Source organism: Pyxicephalus adspersus, chromosome 7 (assembly GCF_032062135.1).
Source record: "Pyxicephalus adspersus chromosome 7, UCB_Pads_2.0, whole genome shotgun sequence".
Lineage (NCBI taxonomy): Eukaryota > Metazoa > Chordata > Amphibia > Anura > Pyxicephalidae > Pyxicephalus > Pyxicephalus adspersus.
In genome coordinates this window covers 63,132,395-63,152,724 of record NC_092864.1, presented here as the reverse complement: position 1 = coordinate 63,152,724, position 20,330 = coordinate 63,132,395, and the positions used below count along the sequence as shown (strand labels likewise).

The 20,330-nt window shown below is 37.3% G+C and overlaps 2 protein-coding genes across 2 annotated transcripts in view; both read right to left on the bottom strand.

Annotated features, from left to right (window-relative positions):
• Positions 1 to 183: 183 nt before the first annotated feature.
• On the bottom strand, positions 184 to 8,713 carry LOC140335796 (queuosine 5'-phosphate N-glycosylase/hydrolase-like). The gene is made up of 5 exons (XM_072418736.1): positions 8,619 to 8,713; positions 7,316 to 7,666; positions 5,681 to 5,940; positions 3,233 to 3,428; positions 184 to 993 (listed from the first exon to the last, which is right to left on the bottom strand). Exons 2-5 carry the CDS (start codon positions 7,650 to 7,652, stop codon positions 761 to 763), a joined length of 1,026 nt encoding a protein of 341 aa, XP_072274837.1. The 5' UTR covers positions 7,653 to 7,666; positions 8,619 to 8,713; the 3' UTR covers positions 184 to 760.
• A 5,755-nt stretch (positions 8,714 to 14,468) lies between these two features.
• The window catches only part of LOC140335792 (queuosine 5'-phosphate N-glycosylase/hydrolase-like), a 7,489-nt gene continuing 1,627 nt past the window's right edge, over positions 14,469 to 20,330 (bottom strand). The window contains exons 2-5 of the mRNA XM_072418728.1: positions 18,336 to 18,686; positions 15,964 to 16,223; positions 15,053 to 15,248; positions 14,469 to 14,797 (exon numbers count right to left, since the gene is read on the bottom strand). Coding sequence (XP_072274829.1) covers positions 14,565 to 14,797; positions 15,053 to 15,248; positions 15,964 to 16,223; positions 18,336 to 18,672 — 1,026 coding nt within the window. The 5' untranslated portion in view covers positions 18,673 to 18,686 and the 3' untranslated portion in view covers positions 14,469 to 14,564. The remainder of the gene's footprint in view (positions 14,798 to 15,052; positions 15,249 to 15,963; positions 16,224 to 18,335; positions 18,687 to 20,330) is intronic.

Here is a 20,330-nt window from a genome sequence, read left to right as displayed (position 1 = left end):
AGAAATATCCACAGGTAAAATAAAACCTCTTTTAAAGAAATATGTTTGTCATTCTAAATTTCATGTAGCAATATTACACTAAAAGTGTCAAGTAAAGGTATATATTTATAAAAAACTACAAGACGAAAAAACAATCAATGTCAATCTTTGAGGAGAGCATTAAAGGAAACTCTTACAGATATGCAGTGTTTGTCACCAGTTTATTGTTTACATGTTTTTACAAATTCATTTCTTTCATGGTATTGTAATAAAAATGTGCTCCTTCATAGGAGAAGATCAATAAACTTCACACCTCATGATTGTTTGTCAGTGCACCTGTATATTTATTTATGATATACAACAGATCCCATCACATGTCTGTGAAGTCCACACACAAATTGATCTGATGTCTATCTTTTTTCATGCATCAATGCATCAATGCATTCTGCTATAACATTTTGCTTATCACAGAGATGAATGTAGCTGCACTTACAAACATGGTGTCAGTTTTCGAGGAGAAGAGAATCTATTGTTTTCCCTGACACTTTAGGTTGTAACATATTGGGCCTGATTTAATAAAGCTCTCCAAGAATGGAGAAGATAGACTATTATGGTAATCCAGCAAACCGGCAATGGATTTTTTTTTTTTTTTTATTATTTGGCAAATGTTTTCAATCCTAGACCCGGTTCATTCCAGGTTTTCCCATGATAGTTTATCATATTGTCCAGGCTTGAAGACTTTTACCAAATTAGGTCCAATGTATTACTCTATCCGGCTAATCTAGTAGTAGATACATCGGGCTCTGTGGAAAGGAACAACATCTACAAGTTTTCTGTTATCACGAGCAAAGTCCCACAAAAAGTTGTTGATCAGGATAGAATTAATGTCAATGTTAAGCTTTTCTTCACTTTCTTCCAAAAGTCTTTTCAGCTGCTTGCAAACCAGTTCCACTGCCCAGATTGAGCATCCTCGGATCTCCATCTCCTCCTGATCGCCATTCTGAAACATCCAACCTGCAATGAAAAAGAAAATCAACAGCTTTAACATGCACTGATCATGAGAAAAAATATGGGGCTGACCTTCTGAAAATACTAGCATAAATTGTATTATATTCCTTTAAATGTAACAATTTAATTCCTTCAACTATTGTATGAATAACCAGGTACTAGTGCCTTCAAGTTGTATGAGTTAATATAAAGTTGGGGCATGTGGGGGGACAAGGGCGTCATCCCCACAATCTGTCCCCCAAATGGTTGTGGGGCTCTATGCAAGATAGGATTATTGGAATAACAACAAAGCCCCATTTAATCAGATAGCTGATCTTGGGGTATAAGTACAGGCTAAATAGTACCCCTTACCTCTCTCCCCGAAGATTTCAATAGGAGACTTGGAAAGAATGGCACACAACACATAAGAAAATGTATTTTGGATACAAACACAGAATGTACCAATTAAAAAAAATATTATTCATGTCCCCAAAGGTGAATTCAATGCAAATGAAATTGTCCAACTTGTGGACTCCTAGCGCTACATTGACCGGTTTCCTTGGCTCTGCTATGTAAGTACAATTCTGGCTGGTTTGTAGAATTATTAGACTTATTCAATCAATGAATGAGTTATTAATAGTCATGTATACAACAGAAACTGGCGTTCATTTTGATTGATGTAGATTTACATACCTGGACATTCTGATTGACATTAGATTTACTTCTTAAAAAATAAAAAAGATACATAATTTAAAAAATTTAAATATAATAATATTATTATATAATAAAATATATAATTTTTTTCCAAATAAATGTTTTTTTCTATGATGTATGTCCTTATATTAGCTAGTTAGTTATGGAGCTAACTAGCTTTTTTAGCAGTGGGTAAAGGGCAGTGTGTACTCCTCTGAATATTACCCCGGGTCAGGGGGTTGATATCTAGGAGACTTGATGGGGATATCAGGAATATATGGCACTTCTAAATTCCAACAGGTCCCCCTTCCAAGCCCTGATACCCGTTTGGGGGACAGTTTATAAGTAGGTGCTGTATCTCAACAAGCTCTCCCATAATTATTTGGGGAACACTGGCCCTGGTATGGACAGCAGGGGGAAAGCCACCTAGTTACTGCCAACTAGGCTCCTATGGATGTGGTATGGACAGGAAGATGTGGTATGGACAGGTATCACATGCTTGATACCTATAACTTATTAGGGGTCTAATGCCTAGAGTAGAGGCTGGTGTAACTCATAAATAGGACTCGGTATAACTATTCTAAATACTATCTGAAATTCACAAGCAATTGGTGCTGCAGGTAAACTGAAGGGGAATGCTAACACTCCAGCTGTGTTGCTATACTGTATATGCAATCATATTTGTATCTAATGACAATAACAAAGACAGAGCAGCCTGGGAATTTACACACATCTACACACAGAACAATTACAATTTAGAATAAAGATGCAAATTTAAAAATTGTTTGAAAAGTGTGTGTATAAGATCCACAATCACTGCAAAGTTACACAATCCTTACCAACCACCTTTAAAAACCTTACATAGCAGAATACATTTGCTTTGGCAAATGTTGGCAAGCACTTCCTCCACTATCACTTTGATTAGAAAGCAGAGTAACACTGATGACAATACCAGCCAAATAAACCAGCAGCTAGGTCTCCACCTGCCTAATATCCTCGAACACATCTCATGCCATTGATGATTTATCATTCTACAGAATGCTAGTGACTTCACTACCATGCCAATTCTCTTGGTTTAAATTCAGGAGTTGCTTATCCACAAGAATGCCCACGAGGATTTCTTTGCTCTGACTTTCCTCATGTGTATACTTGTTCTGAGTCAATTACCCAAATTCAAGCTGGAAGCAACAAAGCTAGCCAACTAGAATTTCAAAAGGAGGTCAGCAAAGAGAATCATCATGTGAAAATGTTTACATATGTCGAATGTACTATAGTTTTGCTATTTCCTTTATTATGGCCAGTGAATAAAAACCTACTTGTAATAACATTTTCTTTTCACACCCCAATTGCTGGTATACACTGTTTAACAGGGAACTGAACTCACTGGTGGATGGTGAGCTTCTGCCATATTCAGAAATTATAGTATGGCACAGACTTACCTGTGTACAGCTGCCCTGGACATATCACCTCTTGGTGTCTTTTCATTCTTTTAACTGCAGCAGCATTGCAGTAGTAACTTGCAATAATATGTTATCAATAATAAAGAGGATAGATTTTTTAGGACTGTACAAACCTTCTTTTAGTTTTTTCAGTAGATTCTCTGAATATTTAAGAACTCCAAAATGGACCAAGGCTTGAGGAACCCGATAGTCAGCAAACATTGTGATCTTCTCAATGTCATTAAAGTATCCATCACCTTTTCCTTCCAGAACTCCCCAGACATCTCCCACCAAGATCTGGGCACGCTTGTAGAAGGCAACTTTTTGACCCTGAGTGAAACAAAGAAAGATGTTCAGTTAGATCCCTCTATATTGTTCATATATGTCATAGGCTTATCAGATACAGAAAAGAAAAACAAGATTCCTGGGAGCAGATAAACTGCCTGTAACAAAGAGCTCCAAAAATTCAAGAACCCATTATGTATTGGGTTACAATGTCAATCCATTTACATAATATATGATCACTGGGACCAAGGCCGTATGATTTACCCTACGTTTACAATCCCTGCTGCCACCAATAGCAGGGCGCTATTACTGCTAGGATTTAACTCTGCAATTATTGCTACCTACACAGCACAGATAAGACCACTACTGATCTGCAATAGAAAGTTCAAACAATGGAAATATAGTTATCTTTAACCTTTATAAGCCCTATGATCTTACTAATGTAATATTTATTCACCCTAAAAGGACAACGTAGAGACATATGTCTATATATCTGCAGATCCCTTACAAATAATTAGTACTCTCTTATCATCAGAAAAAGTAAGTTTCCTCTTTATATATATTTGTAATTGATTATTAATTGATAGAATATCATCTTGTATAATAATAAATTAGATTTATGATAAGCCATATCACGAGCATTCTATTACTTTTACATCTAATTCATATGCCATAAATCCTAAACCTCCATACATTGAATGTGTCAACTACACTAGGAATTACTGTCAAAGCAATCCAAAAGTAAGTGTTCTATCACCTCTTGAGTATCTTATATATTTGGTAATATTAATCATCATCATTTGATATCAAGCCCAAAAAACCTCAATCTCTTTATTAGTAAGAATCTACGGTTGTTTTGCATAACCCTGAAGAAGCCCAACAGGGCGAAATACGTTGGGTTATTTAACGGGCCAATTTGACATTTCCACAACCTATCGTACTTCACTCAACAGCAGCAACCACAATTGTGAATTTTCACTATTTCTTTCAGCTAGATCAGTGGTCTACAAACTTTTCGGACCAGCAGACCACTAAATTTACTGGCTCCAGACCGTGCATTAGCGGGGAGCCGAGTGTCACTCAAAGGGGAAAAAACTTCTCCTTTAGTGACGTCATGATGCCAGAACCTGCCCACTCTCCCATCGCAGATCTGAGCCTGTGTGTCCAGAGACACAACCCGCCCACTACCCTGTGCTTGGGATCTGTACGGGGGACATGGTCTGCGACTCATGATAGATGAACTAGATAGATATCTGTCTAGACATCTACCTCAAAATCCCATAAGTGTCACCGGGATGAGGAATTATAACCTATTTTGTACAAAATGTATGTTTTGCGAATTGTGAATTATGCCTGTAATAAATACACCTTACATTTGAATACATGTTTATGCACTTTTGATCATGAAAAAAACCCTGCTTTCTGCCTTTTTCTTTCTAAGTTTTATATTGTGTATTGGGTTAGCTAAACCACATTGGTAGATGGCTTTGGTGGAAAAGGGCTCTCCTTCTCCTCCTATAAATGCATCTATATAAGATACATATATAGATACTGGTTACCTACCAATGATTTGCATTTTACTTCAGTTATTCTTGCAATCTAGCCATGCCAGGTAGCAAAGCCGGGTCAAGCCACCTTGCCAAAAGGAGCTTATTTACACGCTTTACAGGCTTTCATGTTGATCCAATGATTTGTAAGTAATTTATCAAAACATGTAAGCAGGTTAGAGTAAAGTGAGAATATTTACTCTGCATACTTGGCAAACAATGGCTCAGGAAGTACTGATGCCATTATTATGACATTGTCATTTAATTAGCTTTATGCTTCCTATGATTCTAAAGGGTTTAGAGTACCTTATGGAAATATTCATATGCCTTGTTGAATTTGGTATAAATGGCAAGCCTGGCACAGCAAACCGTGTTAGTCAATGTGATAAGACTTTGCCAAGCCTTTTAGAGTAATTGTGTCTATATTGGTATCACTGGTAATCCAGTAATTTTTTATATATTGAAAAAAAAAAATCAAAAAGGGTTTAAAATGGGAAGAAATGGGTAGCCCCTGCAAAACTCAGTATGTTATTAGACCACACCACAAACATATATCAGCTACAAAGTGGACACTGTAGGTTAAGCATTAGAGTTTTAAGGGTATGGAAGATTTCCTTATCCATTAAATTCCCTATTGCAGCTGAACTATAAAATACTGCTCACTTTTGTTGATTTGTACCGGGGTATAAGCAGGTAAAGTAGCAATCATGTATTATTTCACATTACGAATTTTAGCTTTACCGGCCTTACCTGGAAGACTGCTTCATCCCTGTAAGAAGGGAAGTTCTCCACCACCAACTGCATCAGTTTTACTGAACTGTTCTTGCTTAGCTTCACACAGTTCAAGAAGGATCCTCCAAAGTTCTTCATGAGAATCTTCCCTGTCTCATGAAGGATCTTTAGGCGTGTTTCAATCATTGTGATGGGTACACTGGTATCAGAGCGGAAAACATGTTGTAACTGCTCCAAAGTTATCTCAGAATAATAGGATGGAGTTGTGATGGGAATTCCTGAAAATAAAATGGGTGAAAATGTTGTTAATTCCCCAGGTCATACGCTGATATGCTGCTATAAGGGCCACATCACTGAGCTGATCAAAGCTTTTTCTATCTCTGCCTGTGGCAGCCAATGTTCCTAAAATCCTTATTGATTTGTTTATACTTGGGGGAACTTAGGATTTTCTAAGTTTAATCAGTGTGACTGTTTCTATTCCAATCAATAAATAAATAAGTAAGTAGTAGCAATAGGCAAAAGTAGTGGAAAAAACATTGAGACCAAATTAAATGTCAGTTGGGGAAACACCAGAGGCAAAATTAAACCTAACCAAGATTTTGGACCTAAAACAGAAGGTTTCAGACTAAGGTTGGGTAGCTGGACAAAGGTAGAATAAGATAAACACAAGCAACATACATCTTCACGAGACAGCAAGTTGATATTTATAATGGACAAGGTACAGAAAGTCAGCAATTACCTAAAATAGGCCTAAACTAAAAACAACAGGAAGAAGTGTTAATTGACATAAGATACATGCAGCTGCCAGGGACATTGTAACTCCTGTGCATGCATGGTGGCCATACAATGGCTGAAATGGATCCCTGTGCACCTAGGGGAGCTGAGGAGTTGGTGGCGAAGATGGCGGCTTCCTAGGACATGGTGATATCAGGATCCTGGACCTGCCATTTATATAGGGCGCCAGTACACTGGTAAGTCTGTGCCATATTTGCCAACTATCCTGTACAAACTTGCTGATCATGACAGAAAATCACCACCCACCAACAAGTACAGTTCCACTTTAAAGAATAGCATGGACCTACTGTATATACACAACATGTGACTATAAAAATAATGGTTACAACCGCCTGAAATCCCCAATATTTGTCTACTCGCTTGTTTTAACTACAATATTAGTATTCTTTTTCTAAGAATAGCATTTCTTTTTCTACATAGCATTCTGACTGATATGATCTGACTCTGGCTTACAGAAGGTGGCACAAATATGTCTTGCTGGACAGGCTTGGCATTTCTGTACCACACAAAGGCTGAAGAAAAGATAGGTCAATGTAAACTTCTGTTAGGAAAACCCATGTTGATGTCTCACACGATTCAAATAAATTTCACTCACTTTCAAATAAGATTTAATGTAAAATGAGTTAAAAGCAAAGTTAGAGCTTTGCAAGTTTTTAATAACAAAACAATAATAGACCCCCCTATCTAACATTAGTTTGTCATAAACATCATTCCTGGTATCCTTACTAAGAGAAGTATTCTGGCAAAAACAGTTTTAGTATATGCTTATTTAGGAAATGATTGTGGTTGTGAAGTACCCCTATATATATATCAATATATAAAATTATATATAAAAGATATTCTAGCTGTCTCACTAACCTTCATCCAAGGCTCTGTTGATTGCAGCACAAAAAGACCAGTAGCCGCTGTACTCCTTCCCCTTGTACCTTACCAAGTACTTCTTATCTTGATTTTCTGACCAGAAGGAAAAGTTTAGGGTGTCTGCGAAAAACACCCAGTTTACAGCATCTTCACCAGATCCTTGTGGGTTCAACTCATGTAGCATTTTCCATCCCTTCAGGGTTATCTCCTTCAATGCTATCTTCTCAAGAAGCTTCTCCGCAAGTGAGCGCACACCCTCGGTTACCACAAACACATCCTTGCTGTTCTCACTGATGAATTTACCGGTCTCTCTGGGTTCCATTGGTGTGGACATTGTGCTGCAATGATCTGTTAATAAAAATTAGAAACTAATCTTTATAACAAGGCACAATAAATTGGTATTCTATCCAAACACATTTAATGACAGCTAAAATGTGATTAAAGAGTTCTCCTTGCATTGAGAGCATCAAATTTCCGCAGTCTCTGACTAGCACAATATTAAAATAAAATGGAGTGTGGGTTTAAACATATTTTGTTATATAACTTATTATGGTTAGAACTAAAATGAAAATAAAATGGAAACACTTTTCTAGGTAATAAAAAAATTGACTAATAATATAATGATGTCTATAAAACAGTCAACAAATAGCGCTCTAGTCTCCTTTTTATATTAATTCCATTACCATTTTTCTGCAACTTTCAGATTTCAGCAGTGACTCCATTTTTATCAGTACTAGGTTGTCATTAGACAAAGGGAGCTATGAAGCATGTTCCTTGGCTGGGCTGTATAAATGGATGACTAAAGGGCTCTGGGAACCCTGCGTATCAAATATTTATTTTTGAAATATTGTAATATACCGGTAATTAATCAAAAAATAATATATACTGCATATATTACATACTGAGCCTAAGGTTTCCCAGAATAATTCATATTTGGCTATTTATTATTTTTATAAATAAAATATTATTGTTTAGGAAAGATGCAACAAGCTGCAAGTAGAAATATATCAGAAAAAGCAAGCAATTCTAACATCATAACACTGAACTCCTCTTTATAACATGCTCATGCTATAACATGCTATAACATGCTCATTCAGGACATGCTCAGGACATTAATACTGGAACAGTGTAAAAAATGAGGATTTTTTTTCATTACTGTAGAAGTAATCTAACAATTATCTAACAGGTCATTACAGATAACAATTCTTTTGTTACATTCAACAGCTTACACAAACATCACTTTTTTCCTAATATGAATTCTTCAATGACAGACACATACGCACACATTTAGTACACTTACCCGGCCAAGTTCTGTGCAGGAAGACACAAAGTATGTGTGTAGATTGGATTATTTATAAACTGCAGCCAGGCATGTGATCTGCTAGTAATTACACAAAATGACATTGCACAATACATTGGTATACTACTTTATGGCATAAACATAAGTACTGGAAATCATTCAAGAAAAAGGCAGTAAAATATCATATTCATAACCGGAGAAAATAAGGTCAATGTTTAATTATCTGAATCATTAATTCTTTATCTGTAATATTCACTGGCATACAAAATAAACAGTAATTGTATAACATGTCAGTGGGTATGTCTGAACATGTCTTAAGTGAAAAGAACACCTAGGCATGCTTACATTGAAATATAGTATGGTATTGGCAAAGCAGTAAGATCACCTCAATAATCCAATCCATACAAATCCTCAGGGGATGAATATATATATTTTAATAAACTTTTTATTATTCAAGAGGCTGTGAAACTTCAAATTAAGGCTTCGATATCAGAAAGAAGTGTATAGTTTCACAATGATTCTGTTGTGGCTTCTCACATGAAAGGTCCGTGGCAAATATTAGATCAAATAATGAGGGCTGCACCAAACTATATGATCATTTTGTGTTGAAAAACAAATACAAAATTAACAGAAAGGCAAACAGAGGTGTTTTTTAGGCAAACAGTGTTTTTAGTATAAAAATCCTCGAAAAACAATACAAGAATAGGAAAAAATATATATGACAAAAAGTTCAAGGTAGTTGACAAACTTATGGCCATCTAACTGGCACTTGACAATTGGCAACTAACAGTGTGCATAATAAAAGGGCGATAATTTGCCCTATAAGTCCAGCATCAGCATATTTGCACTAGCAATTTGCATACGTGTGACGGTAATACCTGACGCATTTCGCCTGCCTTCTTCAGGGGTAATCGCACGTTATGGACATTGACAGAAATCAATCAGTAACAGTACAAATTGGTAGGTAAGTTACATATTTATCAGTGATGATCAATACCAATCAATATAATATATATCAATATGAATCATTGTAAAGAAGATAAAAAAGGTTCTTAGTAATATGTTATAAACAGCGATTTTCACCAAATCTTTTGTGGAGAACATATCAAGAATAATAACTGTCCTATAGATAATTAACAATATATGAAAGTAAGTATACATAAGGCAAATACAAGAAAAAACAAACAAGTATAGCCGACATGTTTGGGGGTACAGTAAAATCTAAGGTAAATACAGGTAAATACCGTAGTAATAATGATGAATAGATGCTAAACAGTGCTGACAAGAGTGATCTCCGGATCCCTGTCCTGTACACGCAATGATGTAATGTTCAGTCCAATACACAGAGTGATAAAGTCAGAAGTATATGACATACAGTCCAGTGAACAGTATGGTGTAGTTAGAAGAATGTAAAAAACATAAAAAATTCTTAATGTCTGTGGTCAAATAGAGAATAAATGTCTTTGGGGGAAGAAAAAAGGCCAGTGTCGGTGGTTAGTGGGAGGAAAAGATGTGCTTTACTATTTTCATAGTTCTGTTATAAAGACCCAGAAGTTAACATCCTCATGATCATGCTAAACTTACATAACAAATAATTACATGAAAAGACCTGTCTGGACATGTCTTGTGATAACTGATTCATTTCCTAAATAATAACTATACTATTAAAAGAAATTAAACTCATTGCATCCCACCTTAAGGTAAACAGAACACCCTATGTGGGATGTGCCATAGTAGATACACGAACGATCTCAGTGGGGGTGTAGTGGGGCGGGCACGGGTGGGAACACTATGCCCCCACTTTTTTTCGTGCCCACTCTTTTTTTTTTGCAAAGAATTCTTTGGTGGTCCACGGCTGACCACAGCCACAGACCACGTCTCCCATATTGAATTGCAGGCTCAGGGAGGTGGGCCAGTTGTCTCTGAACACAACCTCAGGCTCAGACCTGCGATGGGAGAGTGGGCAGATTCCGGTATCATGATGTCACTCTGGAAATGTGTCTTCCCCTTTGAGTACTACAGGCAGGGGTGTAGTAGGGCAGGCACATACCGTGCCCCTCTTTTTTTTTACGACTACACCCCTTGTTCTCGGCTTTGACCCTATGAGTGGTATGCTATTTCTCTCTGCCTCCAAAGAAGATCCCAACCACTGTCATTCGGATTAAAATGAGGAAAATTCCAGTGGAACAGAAATAATATTTTATCTGTCAGTAAGGAAATATATCTAGGAAAATCTTACAATGAGACCACCTGTTCTATTGTTTCTGTTCTAAGAGATGATTGCCCTTACCCCTGTCTTTCCTGAAAGTGAAGGGTCTCCCCATTACTACAAACATCCAAAAAAACAAAAAAAAAGACAGACTCCCCTTTGATCACCTTCAAAATCTTTATGCACATACAAAAAAAAAATGATGGATTCCTCCTTCTTAATTTTCAAAATCGTCATGTATATGCGCTGCTTTCCTGTCACATTTGACTTTGAACTAGCCTTCACTCCCACCATCCAGAATACATGAAGTTGTCACTTTCCTTTGCTCAACATCTCAAAAGTGTGCACCATTTCCCCACTAATCTCATGGGACACACTTTTAAGATCTCTTGCCTCAATTACTGCAACATGCTCATGCCTGGAATTCCACTTACTGGCCTCCCACTTCTTCAATCTATCATGGACACTACAGCTAGACTTCTCTATTCTTCCTAATGCTGCTTACTCCCTACTACTGTGCTTTGCCCTAAAATGACTCCATAACTCGTCTTGCTTACATTTCTGATTTTATACATAAATACGCCCCTAACTATCCTCTCCGCTTCTACAACCACTTACTAATGACCTTATAACTCTTCCCAAGCATGGCTCCAAGACTTCTCAAGGCTGCCCCAGGTAGATCACAAAGGCAACACAAATTAGATCGCGGAGCCCTGCCTTTCAAAATAAACTCTACCCTGCACAGGAGTTATTAAGTCCAAGTTTTTATTGTCAGCAGATCATTTTGACTCGGTCATTTTAAAAGTAGCTTGCAAGCCAAAAAAGTGTGGGCCCCCCTGCTATAAAAAATGATGAACACAAAATCTCCATGGTGTCATACTGCAATACTTTTGCACAGTTAAAAAAATCCAATAGATGTAGATTGAAATGGAATATTAGTTTTAATAACATTAAATTATAAAATGGATTGTGTTGCATTTTATATGCTATAATTATTTTTGGTTTTTCTTTGAATAAACTTGAGGGTAGTATTTAATCTCTAATTTGGCCATTGTGTTACATACAGCAGGTAATAGTTAACTGCATGCATACCTAAGTTCACAGCACTCCAGGGGCCCCTAAGCCTAGTGCGCTTTTTGTACACAGTTATTGAACACACTTGGTCAGACATGATCAGCCATTAATCTAGCCTTGCCCACTGGTCCATAAGGACACAATAAAATGGACACCTACAATTTAAAATCAAATTGTATATTAGGAAACAAAATATTCTAATACACCTGAATCTCTAATATCTTTTATTTTGCATCTCAACATAATGCATACAGCATGCATACTATGAAAAGTACCAAGACTAACTTTACCAATTGGCTCAGTAGATTTTGAGGTTGGTGAATCCCACAGACAGAACTGTTTCCCAATCTGCCTTTTCCTTTTACCTGTAGCCGGTGCCAGTTAATCATTACTGGCAGAATCCCAGAATGATGGATGGATTGTGTACTTTGGTGTTGTCTTTTTGACCAAACCTCCTGTTCTGAGCTATCTGTGCTAATAAGGTACTAAAAGTTTGATCTTTCACAAAATGATTTATAGTATTTAAAGTATGACTGTACTATAAAATACAGTCCAATTATTCTTTCCTTGACCCAAATTGCCCTTTAAAACATTAAAACATTTATACATATGGAGATCCAATGGTTACGGTTTAATTTGTTTACATCCAACAGCTCCTGCACGTTACAAGGCCCACAGACTTCTTTTTACTTTATTTAGAGATCATTTTTCTTTATTTCACCTTATTACAAAAACACTTTTGTTTACAGTTCATCCTTTTGCTGTAATTTTAGAGTAATGATTTAGATTTGAAGCAAACTTAAATAGTGAGGAACAGAGTTTTAGGATGAAAGGCGTTCTGGTAATCTGACCTTGATGCTTACATAATGTAAGTAGGGCTTTGCTACCTTACCCGTAGATTTATTTGCATATTCTACTAGAACAGAGTACAGAAATACAAAGCAAAGTATGACCTCTAGTTCCGTATTCTTGTTCCAAGCAAGAATCCACGATAACCGTAGCCTGTAACTTTAAATACAAAATTACCAATAGCTAAAACTTTTATTTCTAGCCACAAACATTCACTTTACTGCCATTTTCCCAAGGGACTCTGTTATAATTTACCTTGATTTACCCTATACTCCACCCTAAAATAACCTTTGCCATTTGCTTATATTTGGAGTGCCAGCCAATATTTGATGAGGATCAGATCAAAGTTCAACTAAAGAACATTCCTAATCTAAACAATTCTGAATAAATAATTTATTTAGCAGCCGTTTTATGACTCTTTTTTCTATTGCTTTTTTTTTTAAATAAAGCACATGTTCAGTATCAGGAAATTACTGTCTGCTAGACAATTGTTTATAGGAATAATGTTTCTCAAGTATGTTTTCCAACTTGTTTAACCAATATTCAGTGAGAATTTTGTAGCTGGCATATTTCCATCATTTTCAATAAAATAGTAGAGGAATTTTAGTGTAAACTTCTTTGTCCTGCTTTGGAAAAACATTTTGCATAGTAATTGTTAGGAAGCTTGAGTATAGATGAAGGCCTATTATTGTTACTAAGTAACTGGTCTGAGATATTCCACAAACCTGATAAAAAAAAATTAATAATAAAAAGTTTTACACTACGTAATAATGCTGTAAATGAGGAATATGCCAGGACATGTCTATAAAGAAGGCTGCTGCTAACAAGAACAAAACATATATTATGTTATTATATACACTACAGTGTATTGGCCTTCTGAATAAAAATGGCATGGTGGATAGTGATGGAAACCAAGCTCAGTAACTTTGTGACACTATTGGTCACAAAGTGTATAATAGAAATACCAACTCTACAAGGATATAGATATATATCAAAGTAAGGATATGTTTTGCTCCATGTACCTATGTACCTACACTCCATGTTCTACCGGAAACCAAACAAGAGCTTCTAATTATGTCTCTATCTCTTTTAAGTGTACATTTAGGGATCTGGTTGGCTTGTTTATTCTTTTTTTTTTTTATTTGGACTGACTATTTTAGGTCTATAAAACATAGAGTTACTGACACAATATAGAATATTACATATTCAAAGAGTAAGGAAGAAGAAAAGGCAGCAATTTACAAACCATCAGATATTTATTTGTAAAGACCATTAAAAAATATTTAACAATATTTTGTAGAATACAAAAGACAAAACAGGTAACATATAGAAATACATTTTAGTATACAGCAAGTCATAATCCAGTTTTAGAGTCGTAAATGGTTTCTTATATTCCTTTAGGAACAATGGTAGGGAGATCCTGCCACCACCATTCTTAAAGCTTAGAACCCCACTAGCTGACTCAACTTATATTTTACAGGTTGAATAATATGAAGTCTCCTACAGGTCTGCACATTACTGCTCTATTTGTCAGGTTTACTGTAAGTGCAGAATTGTAAATGTTGTGAGAAATATTTTTATAGACTATAAACCACCTAGAAGACCTCAAATAGAGAATTCATGTTTTTACCAGAGGGAGTGCTACAGATTAGACAACTAAAAGGTTTAAATGTGTCAGTGTGTTTTAAATCCAAAAAAGGCAAGGCCCTAATAAATTAAAAAATTTAGGTTCAATTTCCAAAAAAGCAAACCTAATTTAGAAAACAAATTAAGTGCTACAATTAAAGCAACTGGTAAGGAAAAAAGGAAATTGGCTAATAGTAGATACATCGTACCCTGTGAAAGGGAACCACTTTAATTTCTTCTCTGTAGTCCCGAGCATAGTCCCACAGGAAGTGATCAATCAGCACAGGGTTAATCTCATTGCTCATTTTCTCCCCTTTTTTCTCAAATAGTTCCCGTAGACATTCACAGACCAACTCCACAGCCCAGATGGAGCAACCACGAATTTCCATTTCTTCTCTATCTCCATTCTGGAAAAGCCAACCTAGATGGACAGTAAACAAAGCATACATTTAAATGTTTGGGAAACAATTAGAGAGGAGTAATTCTAAAAGTGGAAAAAACTGCTCTACCTGAGAATTAGTTTTGAATGTTCTATGTTCTATACGATTAGGCTGTGTATTTGGGTAGTGCAGAATAGCCCCAATCTTGCTGTGAAGATGCTCCATCACTGTACTGAAGCATTTTCTCTTGTAATTTCAAGTACAGGTAGTCCCCGGGTTACATACGAGATAGGGACTGTAATTAAGCTTCTTTAGTAGTTTTTCCGAATATCTCATTGCTCCAAAATGGACCAAAGCTTGTGGTATCCTGTAGTCGGCAAACATGGTGATTTTGTCAATGTCATAGAAACAACCATCGCCTTTTCCTTCCAGTACTCCCCATGTGTCTCCTACCAGGATCTGGGCACGCTTGTAGAAGGCAACTTTTTTACCCTGAATGAATAATGAAGGAGAAATATTGAAGGATGTTGCTGCAAAATACATGGAATACCATGTACAGCTTTAGATAGGATGTGATTCACTGCGAGCGCATGCTACGCACTGTACAATAGTGGCGATTGTACAACACAGCACACCACAACACACTATTCACGGTGGTTGTCCATTGGGTACCAGTTATATATGAATAGGTTGCCTTAGGCCAACCTGTGATACACCACATGTGTAAGTGTGATTCCACTTGCTATGCCATAAGCTCTAGTAAATCTCAAAACAATTCAATGCACTTCACTACATTCCAACCTGGTACTCTGTACAAAATACCTAGGGGAATGTTCTAGGTCATGCAGCTGTGGGTTCTAGCTGTAGGTCTTTAAAAGAAGTCACCTATGTTAGAATGTGTAGTAACTATGCTTCTTCTCTGCACTATAATTTAACTGATCATGTTCCTTTATGAGTAATAAAACAAGTGTAAATTGCTACATCTGGCACAGAGTTCTCCCCAGACTCTTTTAGCTGGGCACACCACCCGCAACTTTTCAGTAACCAATCTGCTGTTTTTGCACAATACAAGGGCCACAACCTGCCTACATCTTCTTACCTAGCTTAAAAGGTTTGGGAAGAATACTGCTGACATGACAAGCCCCTTCTGAGAGATCTGATTCCATGAACTACTGGAACCTAAATTTCTAAATATGGCCAAGGTTACCTGAAAGTCTCCTTCATCCCTATAGGAAGGGAAATTCTCTACAATCAGCTGCATCAGCTTTACTGCACTCTTCTCACTCGTTTTCACACAGTTCAAGAAAGAGCCTCCAAATTTCTCCATGAGAATCTTTCCAGTTTGTTGAAGGATCTCCAGTCGTTCCTCAATCATGGGAATCGGAAACTCTGAATCGCTACGTAGAACATGCTTCAGCTGGTCCATTGTTATGTTGGCATAATAAGAGGCAGTGGTAAGAGGAATCCCTAAATGCAAAAATAAGCATTATACAATACCAGCATTAATCATTTATTTTATTGTCATGGTATTTCACAAAACATACTTCTTTCTCTTTTCTAGGTTATTTTTTTGCGTTTCTCAAATAAAGCAATAAAATAAAGGGAAGACAACCCTTTTATCGCCGTGGTGATCAAGACAGAATGAAGCGCAAAATTTTCCGGGATACCTATGTAACGCATCCTGGGAGGCTCATGGCTGCTCCTTCTGCGCATGCCCTAATCTTGGGCATGCGCAGGAGCTCTTTCTTTAGTGGAAGAAAACACCACCCGATCTCACGCATGTGCAGTGCAAGATCAGATGACATGGGAAGAAGCACCCGGAAGAATAGAGACGTCTGCGCCGGCCCGAAAACGGATACCTAGACGACACGGGACCCAAACGAAGAAACATCCCAACAGATCGACAGGTCTGCGGGATTAAAATTAAGTTTGTTTTTTATTGGATTTAGTTCCGCTTCACCTCTTTAGTTTTACTACCTGTATACCCCTTAGAAAGCAGGGAAAGTTTTACATTCTTGGCATGACCATTTATTATATTAAGTTTCACATGACTTAAGGGCCAATTCACACTGGCATTGAGTTTATTACTACCAGGAAACCCTGCTTTAGATGCTCCCTAAGTGAGTCCCCATAGAGAATAACTAGACGCTGCAGCGAGCAGTACTAGTATTACATTACTAATAAATGTTCAGACTCTGGAACTTTTTGAACCAGCAATGCTGAGCAAGGTGCCAGCAGCAGGTAGCCACGTGTAATTGTGCTTTGGTTATGGCTTTCTATTCACATCAAGTATGTTCCATTATGTGCTGCCTAACACTTCACAGTGGTCCAAAAATCAGACCCTCAATAATTCTGGAAAATCATTTGTAGCAAATATTTGCAATCAATTCCAGGTTTGCTGGATTGCCCAGGTTCTCCCTTGATGGTCTATCTTCACCAGGAGAGCTCTAATAAATCAGGCCCAATGTGTGGATGCAGGAACGACAAAGTTTTTGTAAGTGTACCACCTGCACAAATGTGTGATTAAGCCCTAAGACTTTCCAATTCATCGATCCAATGCAGTTCAGGTGGAATTTTTTTTAAAGCTGAACCTATATACATTAGTGGTTGTTAGTAAAAAAAAAAAAAAAAAAAAAAAAATAAATCTAATTGATGCCGCAATCTTTGATCTCTGTATGCTTTACTACTGTGCAGCCATTAGGTGAATAATGAGATGTAATAAAATAATTCCTCCCATTCCGTATCTAATCGCTCTGTTCTTAATCATTACAGATCATTGCTTGTTCTGTGACCCTTAAAATGTGCGAGAGAACATGATATACTGCATGTTTAGATTATTTTATCCACTTTATGGGATAATGCCACCCACTTGTAGGTGGAAATGCATTGATGGTTGGTCCTAATGATTAGGTGTATTGGCTTGTTAAGTTTATTCAATTTAAGACGGCAACCTCAACTTTTCCCAACTTTTGCTGTTTTTTATTTATTGTAATGTTGTATATATGTTCTGATGGGCACTTTGATGGTGGGGGAGGACGTTACGGGGCATGATGTACATGTGCCTTAGATCCAATCCCTATCAATGTCATGCACAGTTCTCTTACAAACCTTGTTCCCTGAGTAACAACATTTATCATCTGTTCCCCTAGCACTGCCCAAAAAACTGAACAGCTTGCATACCTGTGTTGCACTTCTCGTGTCTGCACTAGCGTCTGTTACATTTCTTTACAAAGTTTGTAGAACTTTTTCTGGCAGCTTTTCCCTCTTTCTGCACTTGCTTTCAGGCATCCCTTCTCCTTACCACTTCACTGTGTGTTGATTCATTGTACCCCACCTCACAAAGAGTTTAATGGCAGCATTGTTTAAAAAGATTAAAGGTCATTCTGCACCTAAACACTGGACATGTTCACTTCTCTTGTGTTCCACCGAGGACTAAGCCAGAGCACTGCATATCTACCAAGAGGGCGCACAGTAATGAATGCTTTAGCAGAGTTACTGAATGATTTCTATTGCTTTCCAAGCACCTTTAAATCCCTTCGCCAGATCAGTCATTTTACCCCTAACCCCACATCTACAAACCTTCATCCAAGGCTCTGTTCATCGCAGCACAGAAAGACCAGTAGCCGCTGTACTCTTTTCCTTTATAATTCACAATGAACTTTTTATCTTCATGTTCAGACCAGAAGGAGAAATTTAGGGTGTCTGCAAAAAACACCCAGTTCACGCTATCCTCTCCGGAGTCCTGTGGGTTGAGTTCATGCATAGATTTCCATCCCTTCAGAGTGATCTCCTTTCGTTCAATCTTTTCAAACAGCTTCTCGGCAAGAGAGCGCACACCCTTTGACTCCACAAATACATCCTCGCTGTTCTCTGTGATAAATCTTCCAGCCTCTCTGGGTATAAGTGGAGCTGACATTGTACTGCTCTAACCTGTTGAGTGGTCAGTAAACTATTTAATATAACAAATAGATAAATATGAATGAATGAATATATAAATATATATATATATTTATATGTATATACACATACACACACTAACAAATATATTACTAGTAAAAAGGTCCATTCACTCTGCCTACAGCTCATATGGATTGTAAAACATGAACCATGGACCACACTGGCCAACATTTAAAGGTACAGACTCGACTGCATGGATTTATCTTTCATCAACATTAGAAGGAGATTGAAATCCTAATAAGATGTTTAAGGCATTTAACAGAAGAACATGTTAAAAAAAAAAGAAATGTAATAATTAAATATAATACAAATATTGTTTTACAACATTGTGAAAACATACAGGTAGTCCCCGGATTACATACAAGCTAGAGACTGTTGGTTTGTTCTTAAATTGAATTTGTATGTAAGTCGGAACAGGTACATTATTTTATTAAATGCAATTGGAACAGATGTCTGTCTCAACATAATATTAAGCAGCATGGTGTCAGTTACTGTATAAAATCCTCACTGTGATTTAATTACAAACAAAGCAAAAAAAAATCTTTATGGAGCCTAGACATTCATTAACTTCTGGAGCAAGCTGCGCTTTGATATCCAAAGAAACCACTGCAGAATTTTTCCTGATTGTTAAAGAATTACAAGATGTTGCAAAAGAGCTCAGTCTCAGCTGTGTTTAGAAAAAAAAAATTCTTCAACATTTGGATACTTGCTGTAGCTGATCACCCTTATCCTTCTTACGCTTGTCCAACACTTTGATTGCCTGCCCTACGATACTATCAATAAAGCAGAAGGTCAGAATGAGCAATCATGGTGGAGAGGGAGTCTTGGTTCTCTAATAAATCTATTAAAGGGTGCTTTTCCCTTTTACATAATGATAAAAAAAAGGGTTTTCCTGATCTTGCACCTGCACAATGTGAATTCAAGTGACATTATCAAAAACCTGGGCACAGTACAGGTAGTCCCCGGGTTAAGGACATCTGACATACAGACAACTCTTGGATACAAACAGAAGCTTGCTCCTGTGCAGGACGGAGGCTTGATGGGGGGATGGGGGCAGTTCGCATGACTTGCAGTAGAAATCTTTTGCTAAACACAGCTGAAGTTGTAGGTGATCCTAAAGTGTACCTAAATTCAGAAATTTCACTTTACATAAAAAGGTAGACAGTAAGGTAAAAATTCAGTTGTTTGTTTTTTTTCCTTTGGTGCAACAGTCTTTTTATTTTTTTTTTTTTGCAGCGCCACCCCCTAATTCTCAATGGCCTAGGCAATCGAGAATGAATGGGAGCGCAAAGCCTCCTGGGGATACCCATGTCTTGCATCCCGGGAGGCTTTTTGGGTGATTTGCTGATCTCATGTATGTGCAGTGAGATCAGCATGTTTTTTTTCCATCCTACGTCACCCGATGTTCCGCCTGGGTCAGGTGACGTAGGAAGAAGAACCCGAAAGAAGAGAATGGCGGCGCCTGGCGCGCCAGCTTGGAGACGGATACCGGGACGACGCGGGACCGGTTTCAAGTGCAAGGCACCCCCGGATTAATCGGACTGCCCTGTGGGATTGAAGGTGAGTAGATTTATTTTTAGGCATTTTTCAGTTTAGTTCCTCTTTAAGAGCTGAGCT

Excerpts from the sequence above, each read along its gene's own strand:
- LOC140335796 (XM_072418736.1), bottom strand. The coding sequence starts at position 7,652 with ATGTCCACACCAATGGAACCCAGAGAGACCGGTAAATTCATCAGTGAG. Across the intron at positions 3,429-5,680 it reads GGGATGAAGCAGTCTTCCAG|GGTCAAAAAGTTGCCTTCTA; the intron begins GTAAGGCCGGTA and ends TGTTTCACTCAG. Across the intron at positions 994-3,232 it reads ACTGAAAAAACTAAAAGAAG|GTTGGATGTTTCAGAATGGC; the intron begins GTTTGTACAGTC and ends TTTTCATTGCAG.